The 15,418-nt window shown below is 39.8% G+C and overlaps 1 protein-coding gene across 1 annotated transcript in view; it reads left to right on the top strand.

The window, feature by feature from the left end:
- MAML2 (mastermind like transcriptional coactivator 2) overlaps positions 1-15,418 on the top strand; it is a 154,539-nt gene that overhangs the window by 125,868 nt on the left and 13,253 nt on the right. Inside the window, exon 4 of the mRNA XM_044669003.1 lies at positions 11,874-12,077. Within this exon, the coding sequence (XP_044524938.1) occupies positions 11,874-12,077 (204 nt within the window). The remainder of the gene's footprint in view (positions 1-11,873; positions 12,078-15,418) is intronic.

The raw sequence follows: 15,418 nt of genomic DNA, 5'->3' as shown, positions 1-15,418 counted from the left end.
AAGGAAAGAAGGAGGGAAGGAAGGAAGGAGGGAAGGAAGGAGGGAAGGAAGGAGGAGGGAAGGAAAGAAGGAGGGAGAGAGGGAAGGAAGGAAGGAAGGAAGATTATTTTAGTTATTAGTATATATGCCATCCCTCAATGATAATATACATGTCTCAATGGCAAGGACTATTTCGGTTTTTATTTTTGTTTTCCACAGCACCTAACACAGTGTACCATATCTAGTAGGCATTTCAGAAATGCATGTAGAATTAAACTGTTGGCACAATATAGGACAATATAGGCTCCATATAGGCTCATATTGCCAGGTCTAGTCCCTGGATGGTTGTCTTGTTGTGAGTACTATTATAAAGTTATTATTATAAAAAGTATGCCACCTTCTCTGGTGAACAGAATTTGTGTGTTATTTTAGAGCAAACTAATAAGCCAATCTGTACTAAGCTTTAAAATATTTATTAACAAGGAGATGTTTGGTGCACAATTTACCAATTATCTTTAAGGTGACTACATTTAGAAGCATGTATGCTTACAAATTAGAAGTCCCACCAGGAACAAGGATCCTCCCTATTACCAACAAATGCATTCCTGTCGTCTTTTGCACTGTCTCCTTTGATCCCTGAGTTGACAATTCCATGGTTAGTAAGACTCAGTAGTGTTAAGCAATGTCCCTCACCTTTGCTTCACTGTGAAAGCCTCCCCTGAATCAACATCCTAGTTCTTGTAAACTAGCCAGTTGATACCATCCCCCTGAACTACCCCATGAAATATGGAGACACCAATCTGTATTCTTTTCCCTTCTGATGTTTAATCAGAGATTGTCCTTCATTTTGACTTAAATGGAACCACAAGAGGGCAAAAAGGGATATAGGGCAAGAAGTTCAGACTAGCCACAGGGAGTCCTTCTTACGAGGGGAATCCCTTCAGTGAGATTTCTCATCTCTTCCCCAGAGCTACCAAACCATTTCCACTCCACTCCATTCCATCCTGACATAAAGACATCTTGTTCCTGGTTACCTCCCCACCCAAATGTTGTTTCCTTGCTCATGGAATCAGCCCTCCATGCCAGCCTTTAATAAGTGCCCAACCTCCACTGCTAAGAATAGATTCCATGTCCTGGTGTCACACTGACTTGAAAATTAGGTAACATCTGAAGGATGAACTCTACAGTGACCACAGAACTCATTCTAATCATTTTGGACTAACCACTATTACCATACACCTACAGTCTCTCTGCAGGATCACACAGAAGGTGCTGAGCATGGAGAGAGAAGTTCTTTATTTAAAAGAATAAAATCTGCAGCCCATAATTGCAAAAGGATCATGGAAAAGCCTAGCCAACTACATTTTTCTTTTGATATAAATGACTTTGCCATGCAAACACCTTCCCCTCTCCAACTCCCTCTCCACTACAATAACACACTGATTCCAGCTCACAAACTTCAGCTCCCACTTAAACAAATGGGCTTTCGGGATTTCTTTCTTCTCTAAATGTTTTCCTGTCTCTACACATTTGTCCCTCTTTCCATTTTGCATCTTAGTCCCAAGAACAACATCATGGTCATTTGTCAGCTTAGATGGTTTGATTATTGTTTTTTAAAGAGTTGAAGGTGTCATCATAATTACAAGTTACAAGACAAAACATAAATCGCTTGATGGAGGAAGAATGTTTTAAGTAATTTTTGAAGGCATAAATATCTTACCAATTCCAAAATACTTGTTTTAGCAAGAAATCAAAGCAATGTGGGACTAAGTTGGCTTTGAATTCAGAAGGTTTGGGCCCTGCCACTGACTTCTTATATGAATTTTGGGCCAGTTTCTCAGTTTCCTTATTCATAAAATGAGGAGTTTGGGACTAAATAGCTTCTGGGTACCTTTCAGTTCTAAATCTATTACCTATAATGTAAGAGAACCTTTTCTCTGTTAAAAACGAGGGATCAAATCATGGAAAGAGAAATTAGTCAGGTACAACCAAAGAGGTATCATTCAAAGTGAAAAAAGGAAATTTGTTCACAACCAGTCAATGAATTCTATTCCCTCCTCTACCCCTTCCAAAATTTACTGAACCCTAAATCTGGGAACTTGGTGATCCTTGATAACTGTACTTTTCTTCAGCTAAATGAGAACTCTTACAGTAATTTAGCCAGCCAGCTCACAAAAAAACCTTACAGTAAATAGGCTGCCAGCTTGTGGGGGAGTCTGAAACAGTTAAGACAACTTATTCATCAGGTTGAGAGATAAATAAATGGTTTCCTCAGCAGCCAGTCCCTGAGATGAATAGCCTAGAGGAACAGTTGAGCTAGTTAGTTCATTGAAACAGGGAAAGAGAGAGAAAGAATTAAAAAAAAAAAAAAAAAAAAAAAAAAAAAAAAAAAAGATTGATTGAATAGCAAACCAGTTTGTGGGATCTACTGTACAGACTTGCCCAGCTGGGTATTTTATCTTGAATTTAGCATTGCAAGTTGCAGATGCCTAGCTCTAAAAGCCAAGAAAAAGAAAGGACACTCATACCACGCCAGAATATTCTCATGGATGTCAAGTTGCTTACATTACTTCATTTAATGAAAAAAAATTAGAATAAAACGCTCCAAAAAAGAGACAGAGAGAGAAAGAGGAAAGAGAATCTTTTTACCTAGAATCTCAGAACTGAACCAATCGTTTTTTAAGTTTATGTATGTGTGTGTGTGTGTGTGTGTGTGTGTGTGTGTGTGTGTGTGTGTGTTGGAAATGGGACTTCTTTAAGAGAACACTATCTGGTTCATCACTTTGGCCATTATGTTAAGGCTACAGAGCCATCATTCTGTCCACACAACTGGTTGTCTAACAGTGAAAACGTCGTAAATTCAGAGGACTCTTGATGTTTTAGTATGTTTCAAAGAAGTCACTGATTTTTTTTTTAATTGCCAAGCTCATGTTTAATTGAAGCCAATTCTTGCTACCTTTTGGTGGAATCAGTTCTGCCTGACGGAACCCTTGCTTGACATCGAAGTGAAACGAAAGGAGAATCCCAGCATTTTAATTAGATTAACATCTTTTTAAAAGATCTTTCAAAGCTGTGCCCATGATTCGTACAGAGGTACATTTGCAAAATGGGGCCTAGAGACTAGGCCCCAAACCCTGGGATTTGTAAACGGGATTTACATGATTATCTCCCTCATACATACTGTTTCTTTGAACATTTATCCCATGAAGCTGCAAGCCTTTAAAAAAAAAAAAAAAAAAAAAAAAAAGACCTTGAAGCCTGGCTCTTGGAGCTGAAGTATTTGGATTTGGCTTTGGTTTAGAGTGGGGGGTTTTGTTTTGTTTTGGGGATAATTTGATCAAATTTTCAAAGGGCCTCAGACCTCTGGGGTGAACACAGTAAATGCAGAACACATCTAACCCGTCCCCCAAGGAAAGAGAGTATCCTAATCATAACCCAAAGCAGGTAGATAATGAATTACCTATAACAGATCAGGAATCTACTGGGGCTGCTGCCTCTTCATTAAAGGGGACAGGTAACAGTGAGATTCAATGGCACTGTTTTTGGAGCCAGAAGCCTGGGGCTCAAATTCTAGCTCTGCAACTTACTATTCCTATTATTTTAGATGTCACCCCATCATGGGGGTCTCAGTTAAAAGTGCTTAATTCAATGACATCTAAAGTTTCTGATAGCTCTGGACTTATGAGCCATGATGAAAACAGAATGTGATTATGTTTGTATCCCATATAAGCTCCAAGGAACTTGCATCACAGTTATTACACCTATGAGTCATGTTCTCCACAGCAAGGCTACATAAGCTACATTTACTCCCTCAGGGTCCTAGGGGCACCCCTGAGGAGTTGGAAGTGATTCTCTTAACAATTTTGACATACACCTACTGGTATGCTCCCTTCCCAGGATATCAACTGAAAATAAGTTTAGGGGGCAGCTAGGTGGCTCAGGAGATTAATTTCAGGACTAGGCTTAGAGACAGGAGGTCTTGGGTTCAAATTTGACTTCAAACACTTCCTAGCTGTGTGATCCTGGGCAAGTCCCTTAACCCCCATAGCCTAGCCCTTACAACTCTTCTTTCTGCCTTAGAACCAATATACAGTATTGATTCTAAGAAGGTAAGAAGGTAAGGTTGTTGTTTTAGTGTTGTTTTTTGAAGGAAGGAAGGAAGGAAGGAAGGAAGGAAGGAAGGAAGGAAGGAAGGAAGGAAGGAAGCAAGGAAGGAAGGAAGGAAGGAAGGAAGGAAGCAAGGAAGGAAGGAAGGAAGCAAGGAAGGAAGGAAGGAAGAGGGGGAGAGAGAGACAGAGAGAGAGAAAGAGAGAGAGAGAGAAAGAGAGAGAGAAAGTTAGTTCAGTCAGCCAGACTTAAGTAGCTTTTAGAATGGAATATTTATATAGCACTTACTATGTGCCAGGGACTATGCTAAACACTTTACAATTCTTATCTCATTTCATCCTCACAACAACCCTGGAGATAGGTACTATTATTTACTCCCATTTTTATAGATGAGAAAACTCGGGCAAACAGAAATTAAGTGACTTGCCCAGTCACACAGCTAGTTTCTGAAGTTAGATTTGAACACAAAAGCAGTCTATCCACTGCACCATCTAACATCCCTCCAAAAATCTAGGAAAAGTCAATACAAGCTTAGAGAGCACATGTGGCAAATGTGATAACTCACAGCAACTGATTGCTGGGAATCATTTTCTCCCCTTTGAGTAGGTCTCAGATAGTTCCCCTTAGTCATGATATAGTTTCTTTGCTTGGTTCCCTGAGCTACGAATCTATGTCCAGTCTGTCCTTGGCTCCCAATGTAAACACTACCATTAGTTGATTCGGGAATGACTCTTAGATGCCAATGGGATGATGGGAAGTGTGATCCTTTCAAGAACTTCCTATATCCATAGAGAAGAATAGGAAACAAGAGGAGGGGAAAAGATCCCAAGTTTAAGCCAAGGCCTCTTCTTACCCCCAAAGTAGCTCCTGCTCAAAAGGTTTCTGAGAATACTGTCATATTTGCTCCAGTTCCTGGAACTCCCCTATTGCAGTTAGCTGGGTGCTTTTTTTTTTTTTTTTAAATAAAACCCTCACCTCACCAATACTGTGTATTGGCTCCAAGGCAGAAGAGTGGTAAGGGCTAGGCAATGGGGGTCAAATGAGTTGCCCAGGGGCACACAGCTGGGAAGTGTCTGAGGCCAGATTTGAACCTAGGACCTCCCATCTCTAGGCCTGACTCTCAATCCACTGAGCCACCCAGCTGCCCCGGGGTGCTTTTATATAGGGTACAGAAGGTGAAACAAAATCCCTCAGGTACTTAAGAACAGATTCCCTGTATAATGTCTTTTCACTTCATCCAGTGGCTTTCAGACTTTTTACATTTAGTCTAAGTGCGGGTTCTTAATCTGGGGTTCATAAATTTATTCATTTAAAAATATTTTATAACCATTTCAATATAATTGGTTTCCTTTATAACCTTCTGCATTTGATTTTATGCATTTAAAAACATTTGTATCAAAAGAGGTCAATACACTTCTTCAGATTTCCAGAGTAATCTATTATACAAAAAAAAAAGTTAAAATTCCTTGGTCTAAAATCTAAAATGGATTGGATTAAAACTTGTTCTCACCTAGTTAAGATATCAGGGTTAAACTGAGGTGGAATATCTGCCCTTACACATTTATAAATTAACAAATTTAAAATTATTTGGGAAATATTCATTTGTCTAATTCATCCTAATTTTTGACCTATATTTCCATCAATGAACTCAAATCAATGATCTTTCCTGTCACTTCCACCTCTAGAAATTCATGCGGAATAGATAGAAGGTGTAACATTGGCCTCCATTTCACCCTGTATATTATATTTCTCTTCTAGCTCTAAATCAGTGATCCTATGAGTGAGTAATAGGAAAGTTTAGGAAAACTTTGCTTAGGAAGGTTCTTTTATATGCTCAAGAAAACCTAAGGCACACTCTTATGAGGTTTCCTTTTAAATTTTGATTCAGCACCAAAACCAAGCCCATTTTTACTCTGAAGATACACAAAAAGATTTAACTCACTCAGTCAGATTTCGCCAAGTAAACCTATGGGAATCTCTGAAAATGTGATACAGTTTTATAGTCTCCTCCAAAGTCATTCCTTCAGGATGCTGCATTTATCTCTTGATCTTTCCTCCTTCATGCCACTCTTGCAAAACAGAGAATCAATGATATATATTAGTGATATAAATGTGTGGACGTTTCTTTCTAACATAAATTTAGCTGACCCGCATTTGGCATGACTGATAATCTGACCTGAGTTCTTATCTGTCCCATCTCCCTTTTTGGGGAGCAAAAAGATGGCCATGGCTAAATGTTCACTCCTTCACTCTCCTATGTCCCAGACAGGTATTTCACTCACATCATATAGGAGAATGATTCTTTACAGGTTCAGGATAAATGTCTTTCTTTCAGAGGAATGATAAATTAGCTTAATTTTAGTAACAGATCCCTTACACCAAAAGATTGGGACATTAAAATAATCACAAAGAGTAAACAAACCCATTTCTCCAAGCAAGAAGAATATAGAAATTGTGAACGTTTTACAGATTAGAATTAGAGTAGAAAGACTACTCAAAGAAGATGAGCTCTTCAACTGAATAAGAAACTCCCAGACCAACACAGAAGAGCACAATCTCCTTCAAAACATCAACTCTTAGCCTCTAGAGCTGCAGGTGCTAAAAGTTATGGAATATGTAGGAGACTGGCTTTACCACATGACTTTGGGGAGATCTCCCACCTGTCATTGAAAAGATTTCATTTGCTTCTCTCAAAAAGTCTTTTTGCATTTTCTCAGTGGTCTCTACAAAGCTGAAATCTCTGACCCCTTAAGCAGCTATGCAGCACTGTGATGCTGAAGTCTCTCAACAAATCACATCTTCCTCTGTGTATGTGATACATAGGTCACAAGTCACTTCGGGGAACTGCCCACCCTGACTGGGCAATCTATTGCACTAAAAACAAAGTTGGTTACTGCCAGACCATAAAAAGACACATATATGTCTGTGTTAGCCTAAGTCTTACTCTAAATTGCAGTTTTTTTTTTAAATTTAAAAAAGATATTACTCTTAAAAAAGCTATTACTAGCCTGGTTTATACTTTAGAGATTTACCCACTTGGAATACCAACCTACCCCAGTGACTTGATTAATTAAAACCTTAAAAGCATTTTCAAGATTTCTGAGGGGTTTGTTTCCTTTATTTGGGGTGAGGGGGAATCTCCACGAATGAGCGCACATTGGTGATGAACTTTGCTCACAAAGCTCCAGCAAGAAAGACCAGAAACCCATTTTAAATGTCAGAGTCATATCTTATAATTTCATGGGCTACAAAAAACAGAACCAAAGCATGAAATAGAATACAATTCCAGATTCATGATTTGAACCAGTCACATGGGGACTCTCTGCCCCCAATCAATCTTTTGCCCCAGCTGCTAGAGCAAACTGGCTATTTTATCATTTAATAGATAACATGAGTGCAGATAGATTAATTCATTTTTAAAAATACTTGCATCTGTGAGGGTCTGTCATTTTTAGGAAGGCTCCCATAACCTATCAAGAGGAAATGTGTGCAAGGGGGAGGAACAGATGACTTCTATTAATTCTGGATACACGTGGGCAGGGTTTAAGGCAAGAGTGAGCTGAATATGGAAATCAAAGCCAATCCATTGTAGCATATTTTTTCTTTCAAAATATTTTATGTACCAAAGTTTGCACAACATCTTGGCAAGAGCTGCAAGCCTGTGGAAGGAGGTGTTTTGTGTTTCACATTTAACGTAAGAGCTAAAAAATGTAGCAACAGCTAAATCAGAATTCTTCCCTCAATTGAAAGAATGTGTACAGTGTTTTTGTTAAGGCCCATAAGGTTTTCTTGGGGAGAAGCTTTTGATGTTTATATGCTTTCTCCAGACTGGCAAAATAAAACTCTTCTCTCATTTCTTCATCTTTCTCCTTCCTTCATCCTGGTGGTATCTTTGGTTCTTCATATTCAAACAGTGCCCTCCTTCTCCTTCTGTTACCCTTATTATGCATTTCCAGTAGGCACAGCTTGTAGAACATGGCTTCAGGAAAAAAAAAAGACGGAAAATATTTGTTGGTTTATATACGGGGATAGAAAAAGAACAAGACTAAATTTAGCACTGTCCATCTGTTTTGGTGTAGAGGGAAGATGACATCGGGTTTCTTGGAAGATGACTCTTTTATAAATCTTAGAGGAATGTGACATTTCAGAATTGTATTCCATCGAATGGTAGAATTCTACTATCAACACTCCTATCTACCTTCTCCTCCTTCCCTTTCTAACCACATCCCCTACTCCATGGCCAGAAAAAAATCTTTCTTGCCCCAGAACTCTAATAGTATTTCATACCTTTAACATGTAATCTTTCCAGAAAAGTGTCACTCCTGTGTGTAAAACAGAGATCTGGGGATAAGACATAGGAGATTATAACATCACAGACTTAGATTGGGAAGGGAACTCTGAAACTGTCTGGTGTCACCCACCCATTATATGAGGAAGTTGAAGCCTGAAGAGTTTAAGTGACTTGCTAGATATCACAAAGGTCAATAAAGATCACAGGTCAGCTTTGAAGTCAAGTATTCTGACTCTGGAGTTAGTGTTCTTTATATTACACTGCATGAATAGATATAATTAAAATATAAGATGAGGAAATGCATTAAGAGAGCTCTAGGGAAGGAAAAATGGGAATTAACTGAGGTCCTCCAGGAAGCTTCATTTCATGGATAAGGGGGCATCTGGGCTGCCTGTTGGTTACCTGGCTTCTCTTATCAGAGGACAGACTGGTTTGGCTCAGAGGCCCAAAAGGTAACATCAAGTGAAAGGGATATAGAGGGAAAAGGGAGGTTGGGGAGCTTGGGGGGGGACCGAGGATAGAAGTTCAGGATGGGAAGTAATCTTTGGCACAAAGACAAAGTAGAAAAGCCCTTGGTTTCATTAAACACCAAAGAGAGCTTCTTTTGATGGTAGTTCTCATGTGCCCTTTCCTCCCTCCTCTAGATCTGTGCCATTCTGGATCCAGGCACTAGATCCAGAAGGATGGATGACCTCATAAGGCAGAACCAAATGAGACAAGGTGTAAACACTGTGAGCTTGGGGAATTACTTTAGTAAAAGCATTGAGGTGGGGAAAGTGGGACTGTGTTGTGAAGAGGCAGGGAATTCTGGAGTTATCTTCGCCTGGATTGTACTTATAAGAAGGGGAGCAGTCCAAGATCAAGTTGGGCAGGTAGGATGCAATCAGATGATGGAAGATTCTAAGAGCCAAAATTCTTGGTGTACATGCTACCTCCCTACCAAGAAATCTCTTGAAGGAAAAGGATTATTTCTTGTTTATCTCTATTTATCTCTCAGTACCTCCATAAATTTCAGTTTGCTTTAAACTCATGAAGGCAACTAGGTGGCACAATGGATAGATCACAAGAATCAGGAAGACCCAAGTACAAATCTGGTCACTGGGCAAGCTACTTAACCTCTGTTGGCCTCGATTTTCTCAACTATAAAAAGAGAATAATAACACTTACCTTCCTGGGTTATCGTGAGAACTAAATGAGATATCTGTAAAGCTCTTAACAGAGTACCTTGTATATACAGTAGATAATTAATAATTTCCTTTCAGCTCTAAATCTATGCTCCTATAATCCTGTAATAAACTGAGAAAGGCAGTGATGGATAGCTGCATTGGTGCTCAAGATACTAAAAAGAACTGGATGCTTTCTGGTTAGAGATTCTATAGAGAATTTATAGGAAGATGAGACAAAAATCCTATAGAATAAGAATGCATCAAATGGGGGCAGCTAGGTGGTTCAGTGGATAGAGACTCCGGAGGATATGGGTTCAAATCTGACCTCATACGCTTCCTAGCTATGTGACCCTGGGCAAGTCACTGAACCCTAATTGCCTAGTACTTACTGCTCTTCTGCCTTGGAACTGTTGCTTAGTACCAATTCCAAGACTGAAGGTAAGGGTTTAAAAAAAAAAAAGAATTCATCAAATGGTTAAGAACTGTCCCATTAAAGAAAATGTCCAGACTGATAACACCAATCATAAGAGTGGGGAGCTTTAGATCTGAAAGGCAATTTAAAGGGATATCATCTAATACAACCTCCTAAATTTAGAGATGACAACCATCTAATTTTTAAAGTAACTTCTCCAAATATAAGTCCTTATATTCCCACAAATAGATTTTATATAAAATCTTAATGTAGATTTTTGACACATTTTGATGTGTGAGTGTGTGTGTGTGTGTGTGTATGTGTGTGTGTGTGTGTGTGTAGGCACATTCATACCCATAATGAGAAGCAGCACACCACAACATGAATAATCACCCATCCTCAGAGTTAAGACAAGGGTTTGAGTCCTGTTTGTGACTTACTGGCTATGTGGCCACGGGCATGCCGCTTAAATGTCCTAGACAACCCTCTATGAGTATACGTTGTAGAAAACTTGTAGATCTATATAGGATGAAATGTATTGACTGACATCTCTTGTCATTCCTTAAGCCTCTCTCATGACCCCCTGCCCCACTGCCCCAGCCCTCTCATCCGAGCAGCTTGCCTCCTATTTCACCGAGAAAAATTGAAACCATTGCCCAAGAGCTCCCTCTTTTCCCCATCTCACAGCCTTCTCCCATTATCCCCCACTATCTCTTCCTTCATTCTGTGATGAGGTAGCCTTCCTCCTGGCCAAGGCCAAACCCTCTATTACTACTACCCTCTGTAAGGATCATGTACCTTTGATCCCATCCCATCGTCTCCAACAGATGGTGCCCATTATCATCCCTGATTTCTCTCTAATCTTCCATCTTTCTCTCTCTATTGGCTTCTTCCCTGCTTCCTTCATGCACCCATGATCCCAACCCAGCCCAGCTTGTCCAATAAATTGGCCCATCTGTCTCCCCTTACAGGTCCAGACATATGTGTGTTATATATCATGTTAGGTATTATATTGCATGTTACAAAGAGATAATAATTTTAGGGGCATGGCCTCTATCAAAAACAGTCCACATTTAGACCACACAGTTATTTCCATTGCTGAATCTGTACATGTATGACTGTTAAGCACAAGAATAGAATCCTTAGGGGCAGCTGGGTGGCTCAGTGGAGGGAGAGCCAGGCCTAGAAATGGGAGATCCTGGGTTCAAATCTGAACTCAGATACTTTCCAGCTGTGTGACCCTGGGCAAGTCACTTAACCTAGCCCTTACTGCTCTTCTGCCTTGGAACCAATACACAGTATTGATTCTAAGATGGAAGATGAGGGTAAAAAAAAAATACATATTATATATATACCTTACAGATTCCCTGCTGTCTGCTAAGAGCCATGTATAATTGTACTATAACAAAAATTAGCTTGTTGCCCCTTGGGTTTTTAATTAAAACAGAATTCAACTGACTGTATGTATATATATGTATGTATATATATAATATGTGTCATATTATATATATACATACACACACACATATAAAGAATAGAGTCCTTACACAATTCTGAACAAGGTTTCTGAACACTTGCTGACACTACCATAAATTTCTATCTGAGTTTTCTTTGAGAGCCCATAACTGCCTTGTGGAATGTGGTGGAGCTTTCACCATAAGAGTCACCTGGGAGCTTGGCCTGTCCACGAAAGCCCTAGTTTACTAACTATGCCTTTTCTTGCTATTATTTGTAATGCCTGTGGTCATTCCTCCTACCTTTAAAAAACAATTCTGTGAGTTACACTCCATTAGTCCAGCTTGATGTTTAACAAGATGAAAATTTGTAAAAGCTAAGCTCATGATCTTTGGGAACATTCTTCCCCTTAATTCACAGTAGCTTTCCTTTCTCCCCCTCCCCTTTTCTTTTATTTCTTTAGGATCAACACTCTGTGGTAAGCCAGAACACAGGCCCCTGTCCAAGTTCCACTTCTTGCTCGAATCCAAACACTGGAAGTAGTTACATGAACTCCCAGCAATCGATGTTGAATCAGCAACTGATGGAGAAGAAGCAGGCTATCCAGAGGCAGCTCATGGAGCAGAAACAGCATCTCCTCCTTCAGCAGCACATACTTGCAGATGTAGTAAGTGTTCTTCCTGACTTCCTCCTTCAGACCAGTTTTTTCCCAGAACTGTGGGAGGTATGGTAGTCCCATATGCATTTGTTTATTTAGTCTCCTGAAGCTCCTTGTCCTTTGCCCAGAGTCCTCTGGGAGCAATAAGGTGAGCCTCACAGTTCCAGGGTTGGGAGAGACCAAATCTGGACATACAGAGCAGTGGAAAGAAAAATTACTTTATCCAGAGACAAAATTATTGAAATTCATTGCACCTTCATCTAAACAGCCCAGCCCAGCCCAGGAATGTCTGAAGACCTCAAATAATAAGCAGGCTTTGCAGGTTCCCTGGAAGAACTGAGATTGTTTCTCTCCTGTGGGCAGCAGAAGGGATAGAAGCTTCAGAATAGCTCTGATCCAAGTGTATTTCAATAGGGAATGGGAGCAAATCAGTTCAATTCGATAAATATTCAGTAAGCTGCAGGGCACTGCCCTGAGAACTGGGGATCCAGAAAACAAAAACAAGAGACCCTGCCTTCAAGGATCTTAGGTTACACTAGGAGTAATGACAAAGCCAGAATTTTGTTTCTCAATCACATGCCTCATATTGGGCAAAGAAAATTGTTTTCAGTGCTCTGCTCCTGGGCAAAGTCTGATCAGTGGACCCCTGGTCTGATCTCTGCAAGTTCCTGACCTGGGTCTGGGTCTGAACATCAGATCCATACTACTATTGGGCTCAGCCACTCTCAGCCAGTGAGGAAGCTCTGTTACTTCAGGTTGATAAAACTTCAGGAATCTCCTCAATTTGGTATCCTTGCCCTGATTATTCCTCTACCAGTTTCAAATTGGGCTAAAAGCTAGAACTGAAACTCTGCTCTGCTTGCAGTGTGAATCCACCTGCTCCTGCTTGCTTCTGAATTTCCTCCTTTTTCTTATACACAAGCTCTCACCAGGAGCCATTCCTCACTCCTGGGCACAGGTCCTTTCCTCAGTCCACCCTTGATCTGTGGCCTGGATCTGGTTTTGAGGCAAAAAATCTGCCAGTTGGCATCTTGCATGAGATTGTGCCCAAGTATAAGTCTGGGACTTTTTCTTGCTGCCCTTGTTCACACTCCTGGCCAGACCCATCCCTGGTGTCCATAACCCACTCTATCTTCCTATGCCAACCTAGATTGGAAAAACGAATCTGGCTTTCCCACTGAAGATTCTATCTGATCTATTCTCTAGATCTGTTTAGAAGAGTTTGAGGAGGGAGATATGGCGCTCACAAATTCTTGCTATTCTATCATCTTGGCTTGGATTATTGCTAACAGAAATTAAAACTAAGATGAAACACTTTCTCTTTGAAATTATTTGAGATCTCATTAGATAGGAGAGGAAACTTATGAGACTATGAGATTTCCATAGTCCCCCAGCCAATTCCTCACACAATTCCCAAGTCTTATTTTTATAGACATTCTCTCATTTATTTCCCTCAACAGCTAACCCTCTATCTGTGCTCTGGACCCCATCCCCTCCTAGGCAGCTAGGTAATGCAACAAATAGAGCTCTGGGCCTGAATTCGAATCTTGCCACAGATATTTATTAGTCCTGTAACCATGGGCAAGTCATTTAGCCTCTCTGCCTCTGTCTAGAAGTCTAGAAGACTTGAGTTCAAATTTGAACTCAGACACTTACCAGCTATGTGACCCTGAGCAAATCATTTAATCTCTCAATTTGCCTCAGTATATTCATCTGTAAAATGGGTATAACAATAGCACCTACCTCAAAGGGTTGCTGTAAAGATAAAATGAGATATTTGTAAGACATTTAGTGCAATGCCTGGCACTTAGTAGGCACTTTAAAACCGTTTGTTTCCTACAACTGAGGAACCCCTCATCTATTCTCCATCATCTTCCTTTTCTCTCTTTGCAAGATCATCTTTGACAGGCTCCTTAGTCCAACCTTATTTATACTGGGACTAGAATCCTTTCTGGAACATACCCAACAACTAGTTAGTTATCCAGCTTTTGATTGAAGGTTTTCCTCCAACTGATTCTTATCTCACAGGGTTGTTGTGAGGACCAAATGAGGTAACATATGAAAAGTGCTTTACAAACCTTGAGAGTCTATGTAAATGCTACTTATTATTAGAATGATTGTTATTAATAATAATAACAACTAACATTTACATGGCACATACTAGGTGCCAGGCATTTTACAGAACTTTACAGTTATTATCTCTTGATCCTCACAACAACCTTGAAAGGTAGGTGCTATTATTTTCCGCATTTTACAGATGAAGAAACTGAGGCAAATTGAGAGGTTAAATGACTTTCCAGGATCACATAGCTGGTAAGTGTCTGAGTTCAAATTTGAGCTCAAGTCTTCTAGATTCCCATTCTGGCACTCTATTTACTGCCTAGGTTATTCATATGATTACTATTAGTATTATTTCTGACATGGCCATGAGGGTTTTTGCCATCCTGGTTGTCCTCTTCTAGATATGGTCCAATTTATCAATGCCCTTCCTAACATATAACACCCAGAACTAAGCCTGATGCTCCAATCCAGCCAAGACAGAGTATAGCAATTGTAGTCCCCCCCTAGTCCTGGCTACTCTACTTCTATTAATGAAAACTAAAATTATATCAGTTCTTTTGTTTCTGCTTCAGATCTCCTGTCTAATTGCAAGAGGAAAAGGATTTTAAAAATTTAATAATAACCCATTAATAGAGTATAATATCCATGAGAGAGTAGAATAAAATAAAATGTTTTACATTGCCTAATTAATTTCTTCTATACCTCATAACTGGGAAAGCCCTGGCTATATTAGCTTCCTGCTTCATAAGCTGAACCACTTAAAGAAGAGGAAGAAGAAAAAAGAAAAGAAAGGGAAAAAATGATTCACTAAAAATACCCCCATAACCACTAAATTTAAGAATGATAACAATAGAGAGACAGCTAAGTCTGGGTGAGTCTGGGCAGGTCACTCAAGTCCCTTGCTTTTCTGTCTCAGAGTTGTTACTAAGAAAGAAAATAACGATTTAAAAAAGAAAGAATGATAATAATAAAGGATTTGATTAAATGACCCCTTGGCTCTTTGCTTCTACTTTTGCACTTTGCAGGTTCCATGACTTCATTTGTGTGGTTGTACCCACACAACCATTTCACACCTTGGTTGGAGGTCTTCCTGAATTGCTATGGCCAAAAACCATTCCTTTCCCGGTGGTCAGCAGTCTCATTATGAGCATCTCTGCACTTAGCCCAGCCAATCCTTGGATGATAAATGCATAGTCACTGAATTCCAGCATTTCAGGGTTGGAAAGCAACTCAGGGGCCAGAATCTAATCCAATCTGTGCCCAAAAAAGAATCGCTGCTCCAATATTGC

Source organism: Gracilinanus agilis, chromosome 3 (genome assembly GCF_016433145.1).
Source record: "Gracilinanus agilis isolate LMUSP501 chromosome 3, AgileGrace, whole genome shotgun sequence".
NCBI classification, from domain to species: domain Eukaryota; kingdom Metazoa; phylum Chordata; class Mammalia; order Didelphimorphia; family Didelphidae; genus Gracilinanus; species Gracilinanus agilis.
This window is presented reverse-complemented; position numbering and strand designations above follow the sequence as displayed.